General features: G+C 39.4%; 1 protein-coding gene across 1 annotated transcript in view; it reads left to right on the plus strand.

Annotated features, from left to right (window-relative positions):
- Positions 1 to 17,790, plus strand: part of LOC137294559 (dynein axonemal heavy chain 6-like) — a 75,887-nt gene that overhangs the window by 23,394 nt on the left and 34,703 nt on the right. Inside the window, exons 21-40 of the mRNA XM_067825604.1 lie at positions 532 to 750; positions 1,282 to 1,568; positions 2,138 to 2,367; positions 2,808 to 2,998; positions 3,563 to 3,643; positions 4,680 to 4,838; positions 5,151 to 5,272; positions 5,823 to 5,994; positions 6,441 to 6,545; positions 7,106 to 7,224; positions 7,830 to 7,904; positions 8,402 to 8,489; positions 8,800 to 9,050; positions 9,624 to 9,855; positions 10,016 to 10,069; positions 10,981 to 11,195; positions 14,972 to 15,238; positions 15,846 to 16,023; positions 16,483 to 16,722; positions 17,193 to 17,426. Coding sequence (XP_067681705.1) covers positions 532 to 750; positions 1,282 to 1,568; positions 2,138 to 2,367; positions 2,808 to 2,998; positions 3,563 to 3,643; positions 4,680 to 4,838; positions 5,151 to 5,272; positions 5,823 to 5,994; positions 6,441 to 6,545; positions 7,106 to 7,224; positions 7,830 to 7,904; positions 8,402 to 8,489; positions 8,800 to 9,050; positions 9,624 to 9,855; positions 10,016 to 10,069; positions 10,981 to 11,195; positions 14,972 to 15,238; positions 15,846 to 16,023; positions 16,483 to 16,722; positions 17,193 to 17,426 — 3,519 coding nt within the window. The remainder of the gene's footprint in view (positions 1 to 531; positions 751 to 1,281; positions 1,569 to 2,137; positions 2,368 to 2,807; positions 2,999 to 3,562; positions 3,644 to 4,679; positions 4,839 to 5,150; positions 5,273 to 5,822; positions 5,995 to 6,440; positions 6,546 to 7,105; positions 7,225 to 7,829; positions 7,905 to 8,401; positions 8,490 to 8,799; positions 9,051 to 9,623; positions 9,856 to 10,015; positions 10,070 to 10,980; positions 11,196 to 14,971; positions 15,239 to 15,845; positions 16,024 to 16,482; positions 16,723 to 17,192; positions 17,427 to 17,790) is intronic.

The following is a 17,790-nucleotide window of genomic DNA, read 5'->3' on the forward strand; positions in this document are numbered from 1 at the left end:
AGCCCTCCCATCTGCCCCTCTCAGGCATGCTGAATTCCCAGTAATTCTTGTGTCAGGCTTATGAGATTTCAGAGAGAGTGACAAGCATGGCTGGTCATGTGACCGTATTGGTAGGAAAGGGAGGCTTCCAGTGAGTGAGTGTATTGTGTGTCCACTTCAGTTGGGGGGGGAGCTTCAATGGATGTCAAGTCTTCCACTATCTTCACATAGAGGCAGGAGATAAGCATAATAAGCATGATGCAGGATAAGTATAAAATATCAGTTTATTAAGAAAATTACATTATTGTCCTGATTTGTCTGTGAACTCAACACTATTCCATCTCTATGACAGCTTGTGTGGCAGTAAGCAAGATATTGGAGGTAGTTTTATAATTACTGTACTGGTAGTTGATCGCAATCCCAGAAAATCAGGCATTCTGATCACTGGTCTGGCAGCCAACAAAACATGGCCTTGATTTTTTAGTACAGCAGATGTAATTGTCCATAAACTCTACTTCCTCACAAGAAATGGTGATGCTTGATGTTTCACAGGGAGCATCAAGTCGACTGGACAAGCCACCAGCATCGGTGGAGGAGTTTGTAGACCATCTGTCCTTCCTGGGTCGGATGTCAAACGAACTGGCTGCTCTAGAGAAGGAGTTCAACATTGTCAACAAACTGTTTACTATTGCCAAGGACTACTGTGTTGTGATTGAGCCTGAAGACCTTGCTCTGTATCAGACACTGGGGCCCAGCTTCCAGCATTTGAAAGTATGTGCAGATCACTGATATATATATCTAGTCAAGAAAGTCATGATGAGATTGTTATTGGATTTTTGAAACAATTACTGTCATTCATCATCACTAAGCTTGTATTAACCTAAGATAACTTCTTAGAGTGTCATTTTAGAAGTTGGGAAGTATGATATGGACCAAACTTAATGGATAACAACTTCTTTTATTTGTGAGTGCCTCATTTGGATACATTCCTGTTTGAGAACAGTACAAGAATCTGTGTGGAAATTTATGAATAAAAGAAGTTGATATCCATAAATTTTGGTCTGTATTAAACCAAGATGGGTATTAACAGTATGGCTATTGTGTTGACTTCTTTACCATAGCCCTTTCATTTTAAATACTAGTTTTAAGAAACTAAAAGGTTACATATGCCCCAAGTCTCAGTCACTATATGTAGATGATAAACATGTTGGAAATACTTGCCATGTATGCTGATACATCTGAGGTTAAGAGTAATTCCATGATGGTATTATCATTTGACCTGGTTACTTCTGTTCTTTCCAGTCCACAATTCTGTACTGTGAGGCCAAGAAGGATGATAATATCAGGAAATTCAGCTCTGACCTTGACTCCCTGATTATCAACATCAGGTCCAAACTGATGGACCTGAAGAATCGTGTGCGGGATCCAGAGCTGCTGCATGCTGATACAATGGCTGTGACTGCCCTGGAGACCATCCGTTTCCTGCAGGACGAGGTACAGAACCTGTCTGTGAGAGCTCGCAGCTACGCCAGCTATCAGGAGAGGTTTGGCAGCTCATTGTCACAGGCCAAGAACAGGTTCCTTGGCGAGTAAGTACAAGTGATGTGAATGTTGTTTCTCAATATCTCTGTCTGTGATAAAACACAGCTTATGTAGCAACCATCAAAATATATGATGAACCTTGTCTGTGATACGATTGGGATTGGGATGAGTAGAGTCTCAACCACTGGAAATGTTTTCAATAGGAACATGTATGCACCTTTAGATAACTGAGGCCAGTGTTGTGTTCAGTCTACACATCACCTGTAAAATACATGGGTAATTTTATTGATTTGCCCTTAAAGCTTTGACAGTCATGTAGTTTTGTACTGGTATTTTCTGTGTATCATGAAAGGTAAATTTATGATTGACAAAACCAGGTCATTTTCCAAAAGAAGCTATGGAAACAAATCAAAGAAATTTTTGATAATTTGTCAATCTAAGACAGTGTTAGCCCTTGGTGTCGTTGACTTGAACTTCAGCATTCTGTTCAGAAGAAAACCATATGTGAACAATAACCAAGATGAACTGTCTTCAGTTAAAGATACAGGTAATACAGGAACTAAATGTTGTAGAGGTACATCAGTCATGACAGTGTTGAAACTATTCCCATTGTCAGGGAGTACATGTTGATGGACAAGAAGTCTGATGAGAGTGCCCAGGAGATCCAGGCTGATCTATCTGAGATCGAGCGAGACCTGACATTGAGACGTCTACTATGGCAGTCCCTGGAGGAGTGGACCAAGCTCCTGGACGAGTGGACATCAACGTCATTCGACTCCATCAATGTGGAGTCTCTACAGAAGAATGTCAACAAGTTCACACAGACTGTCTACATGCTGGACAAAGGTGGGAAAGAGGAAACTACCCTTAGTGTTCAAAAACTGGTTTGCAGTGATTGAGAATAGATTTTGTAGACTTTAAGAACTTTCCCTTAATGTAACTGCTGCATTATATGTCTCCTGTGTGATACATCTGTTTTTCTTTTGAATCAAGTGAAAAAGCCTTGGTATATAAAAGATGTTCAAAATTTTGCATTTTCAGTATCTTGTGATTCTTCAGAAAATGAAACCTTGGCATATCTTTGAATAGAAGCTCTGATGTTATTAGAATTAAAGTCATTCAACAAGTGTTGCAAACATGCATAATGATATTCACATATCATTTTCACATTGATTTGATAGAAATTTCTCTTGACATTTACTGAAACTTTTGAAAAAGCTGAATTTTAAGCATGGTAAAATTTCTCAGATGTCATTTGACATTGACCCCTAAATGTTCCCCAACAGGGCTCCCGCACAATGAGGTGCTGCCTCGTCTCAAGGAGAAGGTGATGGACTTCAAGCAGGGCATGCCTGTAATCACCAGTCTCCGCAACCCATCACTCCGAGCTAGGCACTGGGAAATTATTGAGAGGATCATAAACAAAGTCATTGTTAGGGACAAGTCCTTCACACTAGGCAACCTGCTGGATATGAATGTAAGCAATACAGATATGACTGTAGGATCATCTAGAGTCATTTGGTTCCTGATGTCAGATGCTGACTGAAGCCCCTGACAAAAGGTGCCCTGGGACTCATTCTCAATCCTCTTGTGATTTTTCTTTGTTAAATTTCATTTGTTGTCAGCTATTGCAGTCACAAAATCTGATTTCCTGAAGTAGTGAATGAAACATACATAGTTTCAAACAAAAAGCTCATCTCCCTCCTGAATATTTAATAGTCACCTAGTTTCTTACTGTTGTGACGAAACAAATAGTGCACTTTTCCCAAACAAAATAGAAACAAAGAGAAAACAAATATGTTGCTTTCATTATTTCAGATTTAAATGTAATTTGAATAACAACAAAATATTCTTATAAATTACCTGTCAGCTTCAACAAAGAATTGTGTTCCCTCAGTTTGTAAGTGGCACAGGTTTTGTATGTCTTAACTTTTTAAGTCATTTTAAGTTTGAATTAAATGCTGTACATGAATGTTGTTTGTGGCTTTTATATTTTGCATGCTTTTGCATGGTTCGTTGTCATGTGTAAATGTTTGTACAGATATTCAAGCACAAGGAGAAGATCCAGGACATCTCAACTACAGCCAGCAATGAGGCTACCTTGGAACTCATGCTGCAAAAGGTGAGGAACTTATGTTTTGTTAGGGGAGGTTATTTTTGGAAATTTATGGTAGGAAATTTGGCTGGGATGTTTTGCTGATTGGTTTCATAGTGCGTAATTATCCTGACTCATGCTGCAGTCACAACATTGTGGCATCCTATCAATGCATTATATCTACCACATTGTTAGGTCATCAACTGTTTATAATCTCACTGAAAATTTTATGTCTCATTTGTTGATAGAGGTGATGTGTTATTTTGAAATTTTTGTTATAAAAATGGTCCATTGGTATCTGTTTGCCATTGTACAAACAAGCTTAGTGTTAAATGTGTCGCAAGGTATGTTAGTTACGGGTCACCTTGGGCTGCATAAAGAATATCAAATGTTTCATGGGCACACATTTTTCAAAAGTGATGCGAGTGGTAGGACATTTTTTGTAATTTTTTATAGAAAAAAATGTGATGAGGGAGGAACACATTGTTATGTTTTTCTCTCTGAAATGCAGCTTGGGAAGTTTAGCATGTGTTAATGAGTTGTAGATTCAGTCACAATCATTCTAATAATGGACAAGTGGATGTAGGGGATGTGGCCAAGCCAAAAATCTTTTTTTAAATGGCAATAAAAAATCATTATGTGCAGAAATAAAAGTGACATGCTGATGCCTGAGAAACATTTCACTTTTCTTTTTATTTAGCCATAGGGCTAAGATCGTTTTGTACAATGGCACAAAGATCAAGATGGGGAGTGCACAGGCCCCATTTTGGGTAGTTTACATGTTAACTGCACCCTGGGCCAGTTTCATGACTTGGTAACTTTATTTTTCAAAATTATGACTTTGTATATGGAAATATATCAGGTCACCTGTTCAGAATTTCAGATTATCTGTCTCTTATGTGGTAATAAATGTTACCTGCAATGGCAGGGCAATTCATCCATACATTTATAATTTGTAGAAGATTGTAAACTTTCTCCAGACAATAACTAAACTTCATTTGTTACTAGCAACAGCACATTCAAAGTAACTGATGACTTGTCAACTTCCTTGTGTCTCTTGTAGATCATTGACTTGTGGCAGAACACAGATTTCCGTCTGCTGCCTCATGCTGGTCGAGATACCATCATCATCGCAGGAGCAGATGACATCATGGCCCAGCTTGAGGAGAGTCAGGTTACCGTGGGAACAATCAGGGGATCCCGATATGTCGGACCTATCAAGGTGCGGACATCATCAATCATGTACCTTCTTCTACTATTTCTTTGCAAATATATCAATCCATAGCAAACATATAGAAAGACCAGTTTTTTATATATGCATGCTGAAACCAGAGCCAAAAGTCACCAATCAAAAACAGATGATTCACTGTCTGGAATGACTCGTTTATTGACAGATCATTTGTAAACTGACAACAGATTGGAGGAGAGCTGTTTCTGCAGTTACAATGTTTTGTTTTATGGTTTGATCTGCCCATGCTGTATTAAAGTGTTGATGTTATATCCTATTTATATTTGATGCACCTGTACTTTACAGGCACAGGTGGAGGAATGGGAGCGGAAGTTGCAGGTGTTCTCACGCACACTGGACGAGTGGCTCACCTGTCAGCGCAACTGGCTGTACCTAGAGCAAATCTTCAGTACCCCAGACATACAGAGGTCAGCAGATTATACAGATGGCAATTTTTCATGAATCCATGGAAATTTGCAGATTTAAATGCAAGTCAATCGATTCTGGACCCTGTTGGTGGTGTGCATCCCCCCTACCCCCAGCTGATTTTCAGCTGAAATCACTGTCACCTGTTGCCATCCCTGATTATAGCACAGTAAGAAACTCATGATGTTTTGTACAAGGCAGGGGGGAATTTTGAAGTTTGCATCATGGGAGAAGATTTGGCACATCATGACAAAGGTCCAGGTTCATTTGCCAACGTGAGTTTGAAGCTCATTCTTGGTGTTGGAAATGATGTCCTGAACTTTTTCTATCTGCCGTTGATTGTTGGGTGACATCCCAGGTTTAGGTTGATTGGCCTGTAAACACCATGACTGTGTGAATGTATTTTCTATTTTATTTTTTAGATTTTGTGTCAACAACTTTTAGAAGTATGTTGGAGCAAGTTTTTCTCAGTATCTTTTTTTATTTCATGTTTTTTCTTGCATAATTATATTTGAAGTAATTAACTTGTTGCCTGAACCTGGTGTGTTGTAGACAACTGCCGAGTGAGTTCAAGCTGTTTTCCCAGGTGGACAAGGCCTGGAAGGACATCATGCGCCGTGTAGAGGACCGACCCAATGCTCTCAAGTCAGCCATTGCACCGGGAACCCTTGAAACACTGACGTCTGCCAACGCTAACCTGGAGAAGATTCACAAGTGTTTGGAGGTACACAGTAGTCACACAGTAGCCAGTTTGAAGGTTAATTATTTTATCATTATATGATGCATAGGAAAAGCCTTTTGGAACAGGAAATGTGTATATAGTGATCAGTAAAGCACATTTTTGGCTTGTTCATTATATGGGCTGTGCTATGGCTGTTGCACAGGTTTCATTTGTTTTCTATGTAACCATGTTTATGTATGTGCTACAAGATATGCCACGGATCTGATTTCCTCAATTTTCACTATATATTACTTCCTGAAATGAGGATTTTCCAGAGATTGAACGTGTTCACAATAGACAGTGCAGTTGCATTCCTTGATCATGTTGTCATGAGTTCAGCTGATATTTGCTTTGATTCTGATCCCTGGTTTGAGGGTGATAGCTGATATGTTCATGATTCAACTGTTGGAGGTGACTCTGAATCCCAGCTGACTGTTGTCTGTATACAGGACTACCTGGAGACCAAGAGGCTGGTGTTCCCCAGGTTCTACTTCCTCAGTAATGATGAACTCCTTGACATCCTGGCACAGTCCAAGGACCCCAATGCTGTTCAGGTAGCACCTTTCTCCTTAGATAGGCCATTAGCTAGACTGCAATATACTAGTACCTCCTACCAGTTACACCTTTTCTTAAGGTATCAGCTATCATTTCCCTTTCCCTGTCATTGTTGCAGAGGGTTTTGGGTGTTGCTGGCATCAGAGGTCACTCTTCATAAATTCTCATATAAGTAGGAACCCTTTTTCAAACACTAAGTAAACTAAACTTCACTTTTTGTTGGTTTATACAGGTCTTTTACATGTGTAAGCAATGAAATTGTTGTCACCATTTTATATATTACTTTATATGTATGTATCAAGTCATAATATCTATGGAAATGTAAATATATCAAGGTTTATAGATGTTGAGAGAAACAGAATGTTGGTTCCCTTACTTCAACCTGTTTGTAACTTTTGCCGCACATTTTCCCATTAAGTGTGCAGTTGTATTCAGCATTCATCAATTAATCCAGTATTCTACATTATTGCTTATACTGTACTGTCATAGGATCACCATGCTAACATGTGGCATGGACATCTTGGTTTGGGATGTTCTTCATCATAACAATGATTTGCAGCCTCACCTTGGCAAGTGTTTCGGGAACATCAAACAGCTGGACATTCGCCAGTTGCCACGACAACCACCAACTGTTAAGAGGATTATTTCCTGGGAGGGAGAAATTATAGCCATGCCAAGGTAAGTCCATAGTTTGTGAGATTAAGAAAAAGTCTTTGCTCTTTCTTGGCATAAAGAAAACCAACTCAAAACCAGTAATTGCTGAAATTGTTTAGTGGAGTTGTGTGGTCAGACCTGTTCATTCCATGTCATTGTGGTCCTTCAGAGTGGGACGTTGCATGTGTTAACCACCAGATTTTTTGCCTGTAATATGTCTGGAATAATGCTGACTAAAACACAACATACATTCTGTGACCATGGTTTATGATAACATCAGCAGCATGACCACTTCAGCCAAACTTTAACATATGCTAAACAGCATTTCAACTTTCATCTTTAACACTCGCCGTTGCTTGCAACATCTCACAGTACACAGTAGCCTCACTTTGCTATGCCAGGATCTCCTGGTTCTGAACCAAGATTCAGCACCAAGTCCAAGTGTTCTATGACTTTCCTCTGACTTTGACAGTGTAATGAAAGTGTTACATTGCTGTAAACTGCATGCAGCTCACTGTGTCTCTCACTGTTACATTCATACTTTTGACTGAAATCGAATGTCTTTGCCATGAAAAAATGATATCTTGTTATCCATCCTGCTGATGACATTGATCTCCTTCTGCTCCCAGAAATGTGAGAGCTCGAGGACCAGTAGAGCAATGGCTGGGGACAGTGGAGGCAGGCATGTTTGAGACTGTCAAGAAGTAAGTAAGATCTGAAGTCAATGAACAACTGTAGTACAACTTCAATTTCATTCATCAGTTTCCTTCCAGTGTATGCTCCGCAATATCACAGTTCTGTGTTAAAGTGTTGTAGTCATGACCACTGTAGCTCACAGGTCACTCTGTGGATTGGAACCTGTGTAGTAGTGCAGAGCTTGATTCATTTGCTGATGATACAATGTGAATAGGCAAAAGTTGTTTGAATCCTGCAGAATTTTTGCAAGTCGTGAATGCATACAGAGTCATGTTATAGGAAGGCTCCACAAATGCGAAGACTTTTTTTATTCCTTTTGAACTTTTCATATATTTTATACAATTTGGTTCAAGGAGAGTTGCTTTTGATCACATTTGATCACCTAGCAACATGAGGCGTGGATACAGAGCCATGTTTAGTAGATTAGTCTGATCTCCAAGAGAATAATACTTCAAAACTCAAAGTGATGATGGAAAATGAGTTACCAACACATTTTCTTCCACAGGCACTTGAAACTTGGGTTGTCAGATTGGATTGGTATTGACTTACAGGAGTGGGTCCTCAAACACACAGGCCAGGTGGTGCTTACTGTGGTAGGTTGTGTTACTGTGTTTGCAACTGTAGGTTGTGTTACTGTTGGTCCTCCCCCTCTGTAATCTACTCTTCCCAACACTGACATTTACAATATCATCACTTTGGGAATGTAGGAAGAATGAATATTTTTCATTTAAATCGCATTTTCTAAATCAAAACCACTTTTATTTTTGTCATTTCACAGAATGCATAAGAAGGTACTTATCATCTTTTGTCTTTATAAGGCAACATCTAGAAATCTCCAAGTAGAAATATGAAATGCCAATTTGAAAAATTAGAAAAATTGGTGACGAACAACTCTCTGTCCAGACTCAGATCATGTTCAACAAGGAGGTGTCCCGCTGCTTTGACCAGAGAGATGTGAAGACAGCACTGCTACAGACAAGGGATCGCATGGTGGACTTCCTCAACAAGCTGGCTGGCCTGGTGCTTACCAACTTACTGTCCTTCCAGAGGAACAGCATGGAAGCCCTCCTCACCATCACCGTGCACAACAGAGACATCATCAACAACATCATCAACAGCAAAGTTGTCAAGAAGGATGACTTTGAATGGAAGAGGTATAGGATACATACTTCAGATCGCTGGCTGGATGGATTAAAGTGTAATAATAGCAATCCATAGAAAGTTGACTCTTCATGACAAATACCTGGATTTCATTCCAAATATCTGTCATTTGGTCCAGGACTATATGTGGCTACATTATAGTGGAGGAATGGCAAAGTGGACAAAACGTTGACTCATGACAAAAGCCTCAGGTTGATTTGTCTGCTTGAGATAACAGTGTTTGAAATTAAGTATGAGAGTCAAGTATTCTTTAGGTGATTCCTAAATGTAAATACCATGAGGGCTTACTTCCATCAAGACCACAAGTGTGGATAATGCATTATGTATATTTGTATCACCAGCTGAGGTAGCCGAGTGGTAAAGGTATTAGTTTGTCAAGCAAAGACTTGGGGTTTGATTCCACAAATTGGTCCATCTGTGAGGCCCCTTGCAATGACTATAACATATAGGCTAGTCGCAACCTTGCCTTAGGAAGCTTCACCAGAATTATTTGATCCCAAATTGTAATATTTCCTCCTGTCTAACCTTTGCTGTACTTACTGTCCTATTCTTGTCTGTGTTTCCAGACAACTGCGTTATGAGTGGGACGAGCAGACCAACAACTGCCAAGTGCTGCAGTCTAATGCATCATTTCAGTATGGCTATGAGTACCTGGGGTGTTCATCTCGTCTGGTCATCACGCCCCTGACTGACCGCTGTTACCTCACCCTCACAGGCGCATTGCATCTACACCTTGGGGGGTCACCTGCTGGGCCTGCTGGCACAGGCAAAACTGAGACTGTCAAAGACCTGGCCAAGGTAGGCAAACTACTTTCACACTTTTGGTTAACATGGTTATTCACAAATATTTCCTTTAGTAAAAATTTGTTGTATAATACTGATGTTTTTTTATGTTACTGTTTCAGTCATTTTAACAGTGTTTTGAGGTATAATATCATCTTATGAATCATGTTTTCAGGCTATGGGCAAACAGTGTGTGGTGTTTAACTGCTCTGAAGGTTTAGATTATAAGGTAAGTTAATGAACACATTCTTATTGTACGATTCTTGTAACAGGGATCAGTACATGCTAGTAAACTTTCACTATTGTCTTCCTATTGAACAGTTTGGCAGTGCGTCAAATTTAGCAAAACTTCAAGTAAATGCCCCAGTGGATATGAAATATGTTTATATTCACGAGAACCAGACTTTACAGAATTCCATGAATACTTCATGCGTGCTTCAGACTCCCGAAAATGTACAGTTATGGCTGATTTCATAGGGTGAATTTCTTTTTTCATATTTGAACATGAGCTGAGTGTCATAGTGAGAGGACAATATTAACAAATTGAACACCTGCTACAAGCTTTACTGTGGGATACTTAAAACACCAACTTTAAGACATCAGCCCTTTTATCAGTGTTTGCATATTTAAACATGCCAGGGGTAAAGTGTGTGCAAGTTTATGAAGTAGTTAAGGCAGGTTGGCTACTAGTTGAACATGGAATCTTACTTCTACCATTACTGTGAAGTTGTAAAGTTTAATCATTGACACTTCCAGTGTAAAAAAGAAGGACACTAACTTGTTCTTTGCATATGCATAAGCGTTAGTTAAGCAGGCAGAGTTTCCCTGGGCAGGATCATAGGTTGCCCACAACCATGTCTACATACAATGGCAGTGTTGTAAGAGGGGTTCTGGAATTCTTGATGTTTCTACACATCTATATCCATCATTCTATTGACAATCTTCAAAGTACTTATAAGTCATTGCCATCCTTTAATATTGTATCACTTTCATGCTTCAGGATGTACCCATCAGATGCAGAAAACTGTGTATGTCAGTTCCTTTGCCCCAAGTCTCTTGATCAAGCTTATTTCAATGGTAATCATACCACCTAGTTTAACTGTGCTTTGACATGGAGAGTTCTTTCCTGATGTGTTGCAGATGCTGGGCAAGTTCTTCTCTGGCCTGTCCCAGTCAGGGAGCTGGTGTTGTTTTGATGAGTTCAACCGTATAGATGTGGAAGTGTTGTCTGTGGTAGCCCAGCAGATCCTCACTATCAAGTCTGCCAAAGACTCTCAATCACTCCGCTTCATGTTTGAAGGCCGGGACATCAAACTCAACGTGACATGTGGCTACTTTATCACCATGAATCCCACGTAAGTGATAACAGGATCAGATTTTCTGATGTGTCACCTTGCTTCAGTTTTTGTCCATTTTGTCCGTGTGTATCACGTTGCACATGAACTGCACCACCCCTTACCTTACTTTCATGTTGTGCCTTATAAGAGCTAGCTTTCTGGTCCCTTGTTTTTTCATAGACTTAGAGAGGACGTCAACGTCTACGATTTTTAACTTCAAACTACGTTAATACGATTCCACTAGAAATCCTATGAAATTTGAATAAAATGCTTTGAAATATGACTATATCGACAAAAACATACATTTTCAGTGATGAAATACATTTTCGGACTTCACGTCCATTCCATTCATCAAATTTAATGACATATTTGAACTGGAATGATTGCAAGTAACAAACGTAATTTCAGTGAAGCTGATTTTAATACCTTTGCAATTTGACACATTTAGTTCCGCGGAAATAATTTAACCACGTGACCGTAATATCATTAATGTTTTCTCAGAATCCATCATGATTTTGTTTATTTAGTTAACTACTAATTTATGGCCAAACTACTAATTTTGAACGTTGAAACGATTATTCGCAACACTTTGGGGTTGGCATCTGTGGAAAGGAGGACTCACAGCGCAGAAGTGTTTCCCCTACCTGGCTGAGTTGTTATCCCAATAGTGTTTGATCATTCTGACTTTTGTCAGTTATGGCCTTCATGAACTGGCTCATCCTGATACAACTGGAACCAGCACTGTTCATAGCGCATTCACAGAATGAAGGTCACATGCATGCTGCACCTATACTAACCTGTCAGACACAATGTTGATGCATGTTTTGTTTCAGAGAAGGACCCAGGTAAGGTTTCTGCGGGAGACCTGAGGGATCATTGCAATGGTTCTATATCATGTGTTCTATTCAACTATGACAAAATATTTAGTTAGAATCAGTTAGAAGTTTTAAATGATAGTAAACATCTCGGATTGAACCATTACAAACTGGACAGAAATATTTGCTACCTTACTTCTATATTAAACAGAAGTGGATAACTGCTGTGGTCTTAACAAATTTAACAAATAATCATGTTTATGCATAGAAAATTCCTGGTTATTACGTTTTTGATTACATGCTGGAATTAAATAGTGTCTGAAAGAAATATATGCCCAGGCAGTATATCTTTTCTGTCACAAGAATTATGAAAGTGGCAAACAGTGTAGAACTTGTCCTTGCACCTGTTATCTTTAGGGACCTCACTTCGTTTTGGTTTATGAGGTGGCTGTGTTGAAAACATAAGTTCCTGCCAAATACCAGAGCACAGCACGATGATAGTATAGAAACCATAGCTGCACAGCATCTTACTATATTACGGCTATTATATGGGATTTCCTTAATTCACATCAGGAACCCACTGAAAATATCAGAATATATCACTTTCACGTAGCACATGCAAAACATGTGGTCTCACCTTAGGCAAGTGAGTTTGTTATAAAATTGCCTCTGTCCACCCAGCAGAAAATAGGCACCCGGTGAGGTAACGTCATGTGACTATAACCTTCTAGCGCCTAACAGGCAGCTAGGGTTATCCGGGGTAATAATAATGATGTTCAGTATGTTATGCGCTTTGAGCATGTCCCTTAGTGATGTGGATGTGGTGCCATATAAGTACCCTATTATTACTTCACCCAATCAATTTGTGAATTCCAAAGAATTTATTAAATTTTGTCATGGTTGAATAGAGATATAAATACTGTGATTTTTATGTGGAACTCGGTTACTTGTTGACATAACCTTATTGAATATTGTGGTTTACACTTTCTTAGTAAAGTACTTTTTGTTGGGTTGAGTCCCATTTGGGATTCAAACCCACACCCTCATTGTCAGGCACCTAATCGCCAGCACACAAAGTCATCAGGGTGAACTGGCATTGTGAACTCACACTGCATGTTGGTTCCAAATTCCATTTACTAATACTGGTAACACAGTTATTTATCTTTTAAATAACTTCACACACTTTTCTCTCACACAATTTTAATTGACCCACATGCACTATCCATAATCTGGTGCTGCATGTTTCAGAGCTGGGGGAAGGTAAGGTTACCGGAGAGGTCTGGCGCCTCAGTACATTATGTCTATGTCATGTATTCTATTAATCTGATAGTGTGAGATGTGTTGACATCCTATATACATGCTGGATCCTGTAATGAGGTCATGTTGTCAGAGTTTGACTAACACCGACAGGAAAGCAAAGGAGGCAGCAGCTCATCAGAGGTAACCACATGCATGATTAAGCAAATGTTCAGCAATAAAAGCAGCTGAATCTTGTTTTAGTTTAATTTGAAAATGTTAAGCTTTATATCTTTGCATTTGAGCATGCTTTATTGTGTATTAAATAACAAGCTTTTTTTTTTAAATTAAAGCCAGATATATTTGATTTATTGATCAATTCTGAATATCAACATACCTTGTGTTACATTGAAATATGAAGTTGTTGTTCCTTCCATCCAAGCCTCATCAGTTTGTGTGATGGATCAGTACTGCATGCAAGGTTGAGGAAAAAATTCATGAACATGTCACTTTGATTTATGTTGGTTTTCTTAAGGTATATAACCAACCTGTAGGGAGTCTGTGTTGGAAAAGGTCTTCAGGAACCCATACTACTAGTATTAATCAGTCTTAGCACAAGTATTGAAGGTGATATTCAAGTACTTATCATAAAGATAAGATCGTGCTATGGATGAGACCATTACGCATTCCAGTCAGTGATCTTCACACTATGATTGTTGTAACTCCATACTTATGATTGATGTGTACTAAAATGACCTTGCAGAACAAGACTTACTAGTATGTTAATACTTCAGTGATGTTGTGGAGCCTGTTGGCATGGAAACAGGCTATGTTAAATAATGGGTTGTAGGCTGCCGTGACTAGCATGTCATGCATGTGTCATGCTCATGATGCTTCTTAACCCCCGAGACTCTAACTGGCATGTACTGCATGTGACATTTAAAGGTACAACTATGACAAATGTCAACACTACTCATGTGTACTTATTTATCAGACTATAATTTGCGTATGTGGTCATCCAAACACTGACGAATCTTTAGTCAAGGCTTAATTCATGCAACTCATAAATAAATACAGGCAAAAATAGTTGATTGTGATTGTGTTGGTCATTAACTGAGTAGCTTAATGAGAGAGCTGTTTACAAAAATGCCACTTGTCTGAACCCTTAATCCCGTAATTCTTTTTTCAGTCTTGTAAGATCTTATTATAGTCAGTATATTACCACTGACATCTAATCAAACTGATGGCAAAGTTTTTGTTAGTGAGTTTTTGTTTGGGAGTTTTTGTTATAGAGTGTTTGTTGAAACAACTACAGTGACTGGAATCATCACCAGCCATAGTTCAGGATACATGTATATTATTCTATAATGCCCCACACTGTATGTGTATCATGTATGCTAACAGTGGAGCATATTTCTGGGGAACTTTCTGAGTGAGGTACTTGTTACTTTTGAGATAAGAATTTTCTGATCAGCCATGAACCCTCTAGGATATTTTGTAAACTAAATTTAATTGGTTCATTAAGCCAGTCCATGCTGATCAAAGCTATGCAACAGAATCAGGTAAACATACCTGACAGCTGTACCTATACTTGATTTAGGATACTAGGATACATCTAAGATATTTCTTTCAGTGATATTATTGAAGAAATTGTAAAGAAAATATGAGAAGGACATTTGTGCAAGTTATTTCTTTTCCTCTGAGGTGACTTTTTCATGCATGATGTTGTTGTTATGCCCACAGCTATGCAGGACGAGTGGAGCTCCCTGACAACTTGAAGTATCTGTTCCGCCCTGTGGCCATGATGGTGCCAGACTATGCCCTCATCGCTGAGATCATGCTGTTCTCAGAAGGGTTTGTGGAGGCCAAGTCCTTCTCCCAGAAGATTGTCAACTTATACCAACTTGCCAGTAAACAGCTGTCCCAACAGGACCATTACGACTTTGGGATGAGAGCCATCAAGTCTGTGCTGGTCATGGCAGGTCATGGCCGCAGACATGCACAACAGAGGTCAGTGTCTACTCAGTAAACAAAGTCCTATGATGAGCTGGAGATGGAACATGCCCTTAGCATTTATGTTTTAAAAAAAGAGGCAGGGTGTTCATAATGCATGTCCTGGCTGAAAGTGTAACTTCATACCCTGATGGCATTTATGATGCTGATGCTATCAACCAATAGTGTGTATGATCTAAGGTTGCATAGTTCCACATATACACCCTATGCTGTTTCATTGTCAGAGCAGGACCTTTGTAGCTCTTGTTGTATAGTGTGAGTAGAATGGGGATTTCATTATCTTAACTGCTATGTCATGCTGACACTTTAGCATTAGACACTTTTGTCCCATGGAGATGCTCATTCTCAGTTAATATCATGCTTTGGACCTCCTAATTTCCATGACAGGAAGAATTGCCTCTGATATATGACACCCATATATGGTCTCATTTGGCCTCAGGAGAACATTCACATAGTTTGGATTACCCAGTAATCCTGTATTAAAACAGGATACCATTACAAATGGATCTGTATGCAGCAGTTATTACTTGCTGCTTTATTGCCTGAAGTTGAATCATGTGGATGGTAAATGAGTCTAGGATGAGCTGTACCTGCTTGTTAACAGTGACATTGGGAGTGCGAGGAGGCTGTCTGCCGAGGAGGAGTCCCACATCCTGATCCACTCCCTCAGGGATGCCAATCTGCCCAAGTTCCTGGCTGAAGATGTGCCGTTGTTTGAGAGTATCCTGGATGATCTGTTCCCTGGCATCACCCCTCCACAGCCTGACCATGGAGTTCTGGAGGTGGGGATCAGGAGCCAGTTGGTGTCGATAATTGCATCATCTGCAGTGTCAATGTCTGGCAAACTTACATAACCACTTATGTCCTACAGTTTGTGGTTTATGATTTTGAGCTTCTGCTACAAATACTGATACCCTTCAAACACCCTCATAAACATTCAGAAACATAAGGGTTGTTGGAACAGGTGGATTTTCTGCAGCAATATTGAAATCACACTAGAAGACACCTAGACAGTATTTCATACTGAGACACGTTGTATAAACACTTTAGATTTCTTCTTTGGTATATTTTGATTTCAAATGCATTGTTTCAAATTTTCTGAAATATTCAGCCATTTTCATTTCAACCCTTTCACACTACAAACATGTATGAATACATTTCATGCCTGTATGTTAGGGTCTGTTATTTGTATTTCTATAAAGAAAAGGTTTGATCTCTCATGATTGATGGAAATATTCCAGAAAGCAATCTCAATGGCCATCCGAGACCAAGGTCTACAACACTGGCCCAACCAGATTGAGAAGGTGAAACAGCTACACAGTCAGATCATGGTGCGACATGGCGTGATGCTGGTTGGACCAACTGGAGGTGGCAAGTCTGTAGTCAGGAACATCCTCCAGAAGGCGCTGGTGCTTCTCCCAACCATCTCGACTCAGCAGGATAACAACCCAGACTCCAGTTCCAAGAAACAGAACTATACAGTGAGTTTAGGACTGGAGTGAGTGAGTGAGTGAGTTTGTAGATTTTGGGTAGTGACCATTATTTCAGTAGTTTTAGTTTTCTGTAGATGAAAGTCTGAAACTATACAGGTCCTAGACACTTGCCATGTTGGTGAAAATACGCTAATACACTGATAAATATAGAAACAGATGGAACATATTAGGAACTTCAGGTCATTGCTGTCACTTGTGAATATAGGCACCATCAACTTCAGAGAATATTTCCAGACTCAAAATGAAAAAGACTGGTCTTCAGACACCACTAGTTATGTTATAGATATCTTCATGTATCATGTTAAAGATGGCAAATATAAGAAATCATGCCATTAAACATTATAATAAAGTTGCTGACCACAAACAAAGATTGATTAAATTCCTTTGTAATAATTTAGTGACATGAATTTCTGTGTATAGTGATTTACTTGTGTACAATCTCCAATATACATTTGCAGCACAATCGAGCCAAGAAGGGTCATGTGGATACCTTTTTAATCAACCCTAAGTGTGTGAAACTTGGTGAGCTGTATGGAGAAACCAACCCAGTGACCTTTGAATGGACTGACGGTCTTATTGCATCTGCTACTCGGAAGTTTGCTAAGAGTGTTCAGTCTGCACCTCCTGGGGAAGATGGCCGAGACAGTCGACCAGAAACATCCATGACAGCTATGTCTGAGGCTCTCACGCAGGTGAATATAAGAATGGGTTACTAGTATCACCATATCCTTGTCAGGTATCAAAATCTTTCACAAGCATAGTCCATAATGAAAGTCACCCAAGAGCACTGTAAAACTTAAAGGAGCTTTTTTCTAAGTGGCTATTTTTAGCTCTGTTGCTGAAAATTCGTGAAAAGTTGTTATTTGGACTTGAGAAGGGATGTCCTCAGTAAATTGCCATGAAGATTTGAGATCTTCAGTAAAGAGACTGCATGTGGACCAATCACAATGTGATCAGGTCATGTCGTCACTTCACCCCCTCTTTCAGTGAAGCTGTTACAAACCTTCCACAAGAGGTCACATCAGCTGAACTTTACTGCGACATTATATTGAAGTA

The sequence above is a fragment of the Haliotis asinina genome, chromosome 8 (assembly GCF_037392515.1).
Source record: "Haliotis asinina isolate JCU_RB_2024 chromosome 8, JCU_Hal_asi_v2, whole genome shotgun sequence".
Lineage (NCBI taxonomy): Eukaryota > Metazoa > Mollusca > Gastropoda > Lepetellida > Haliotidae > Haliotis > Haliotis asinina.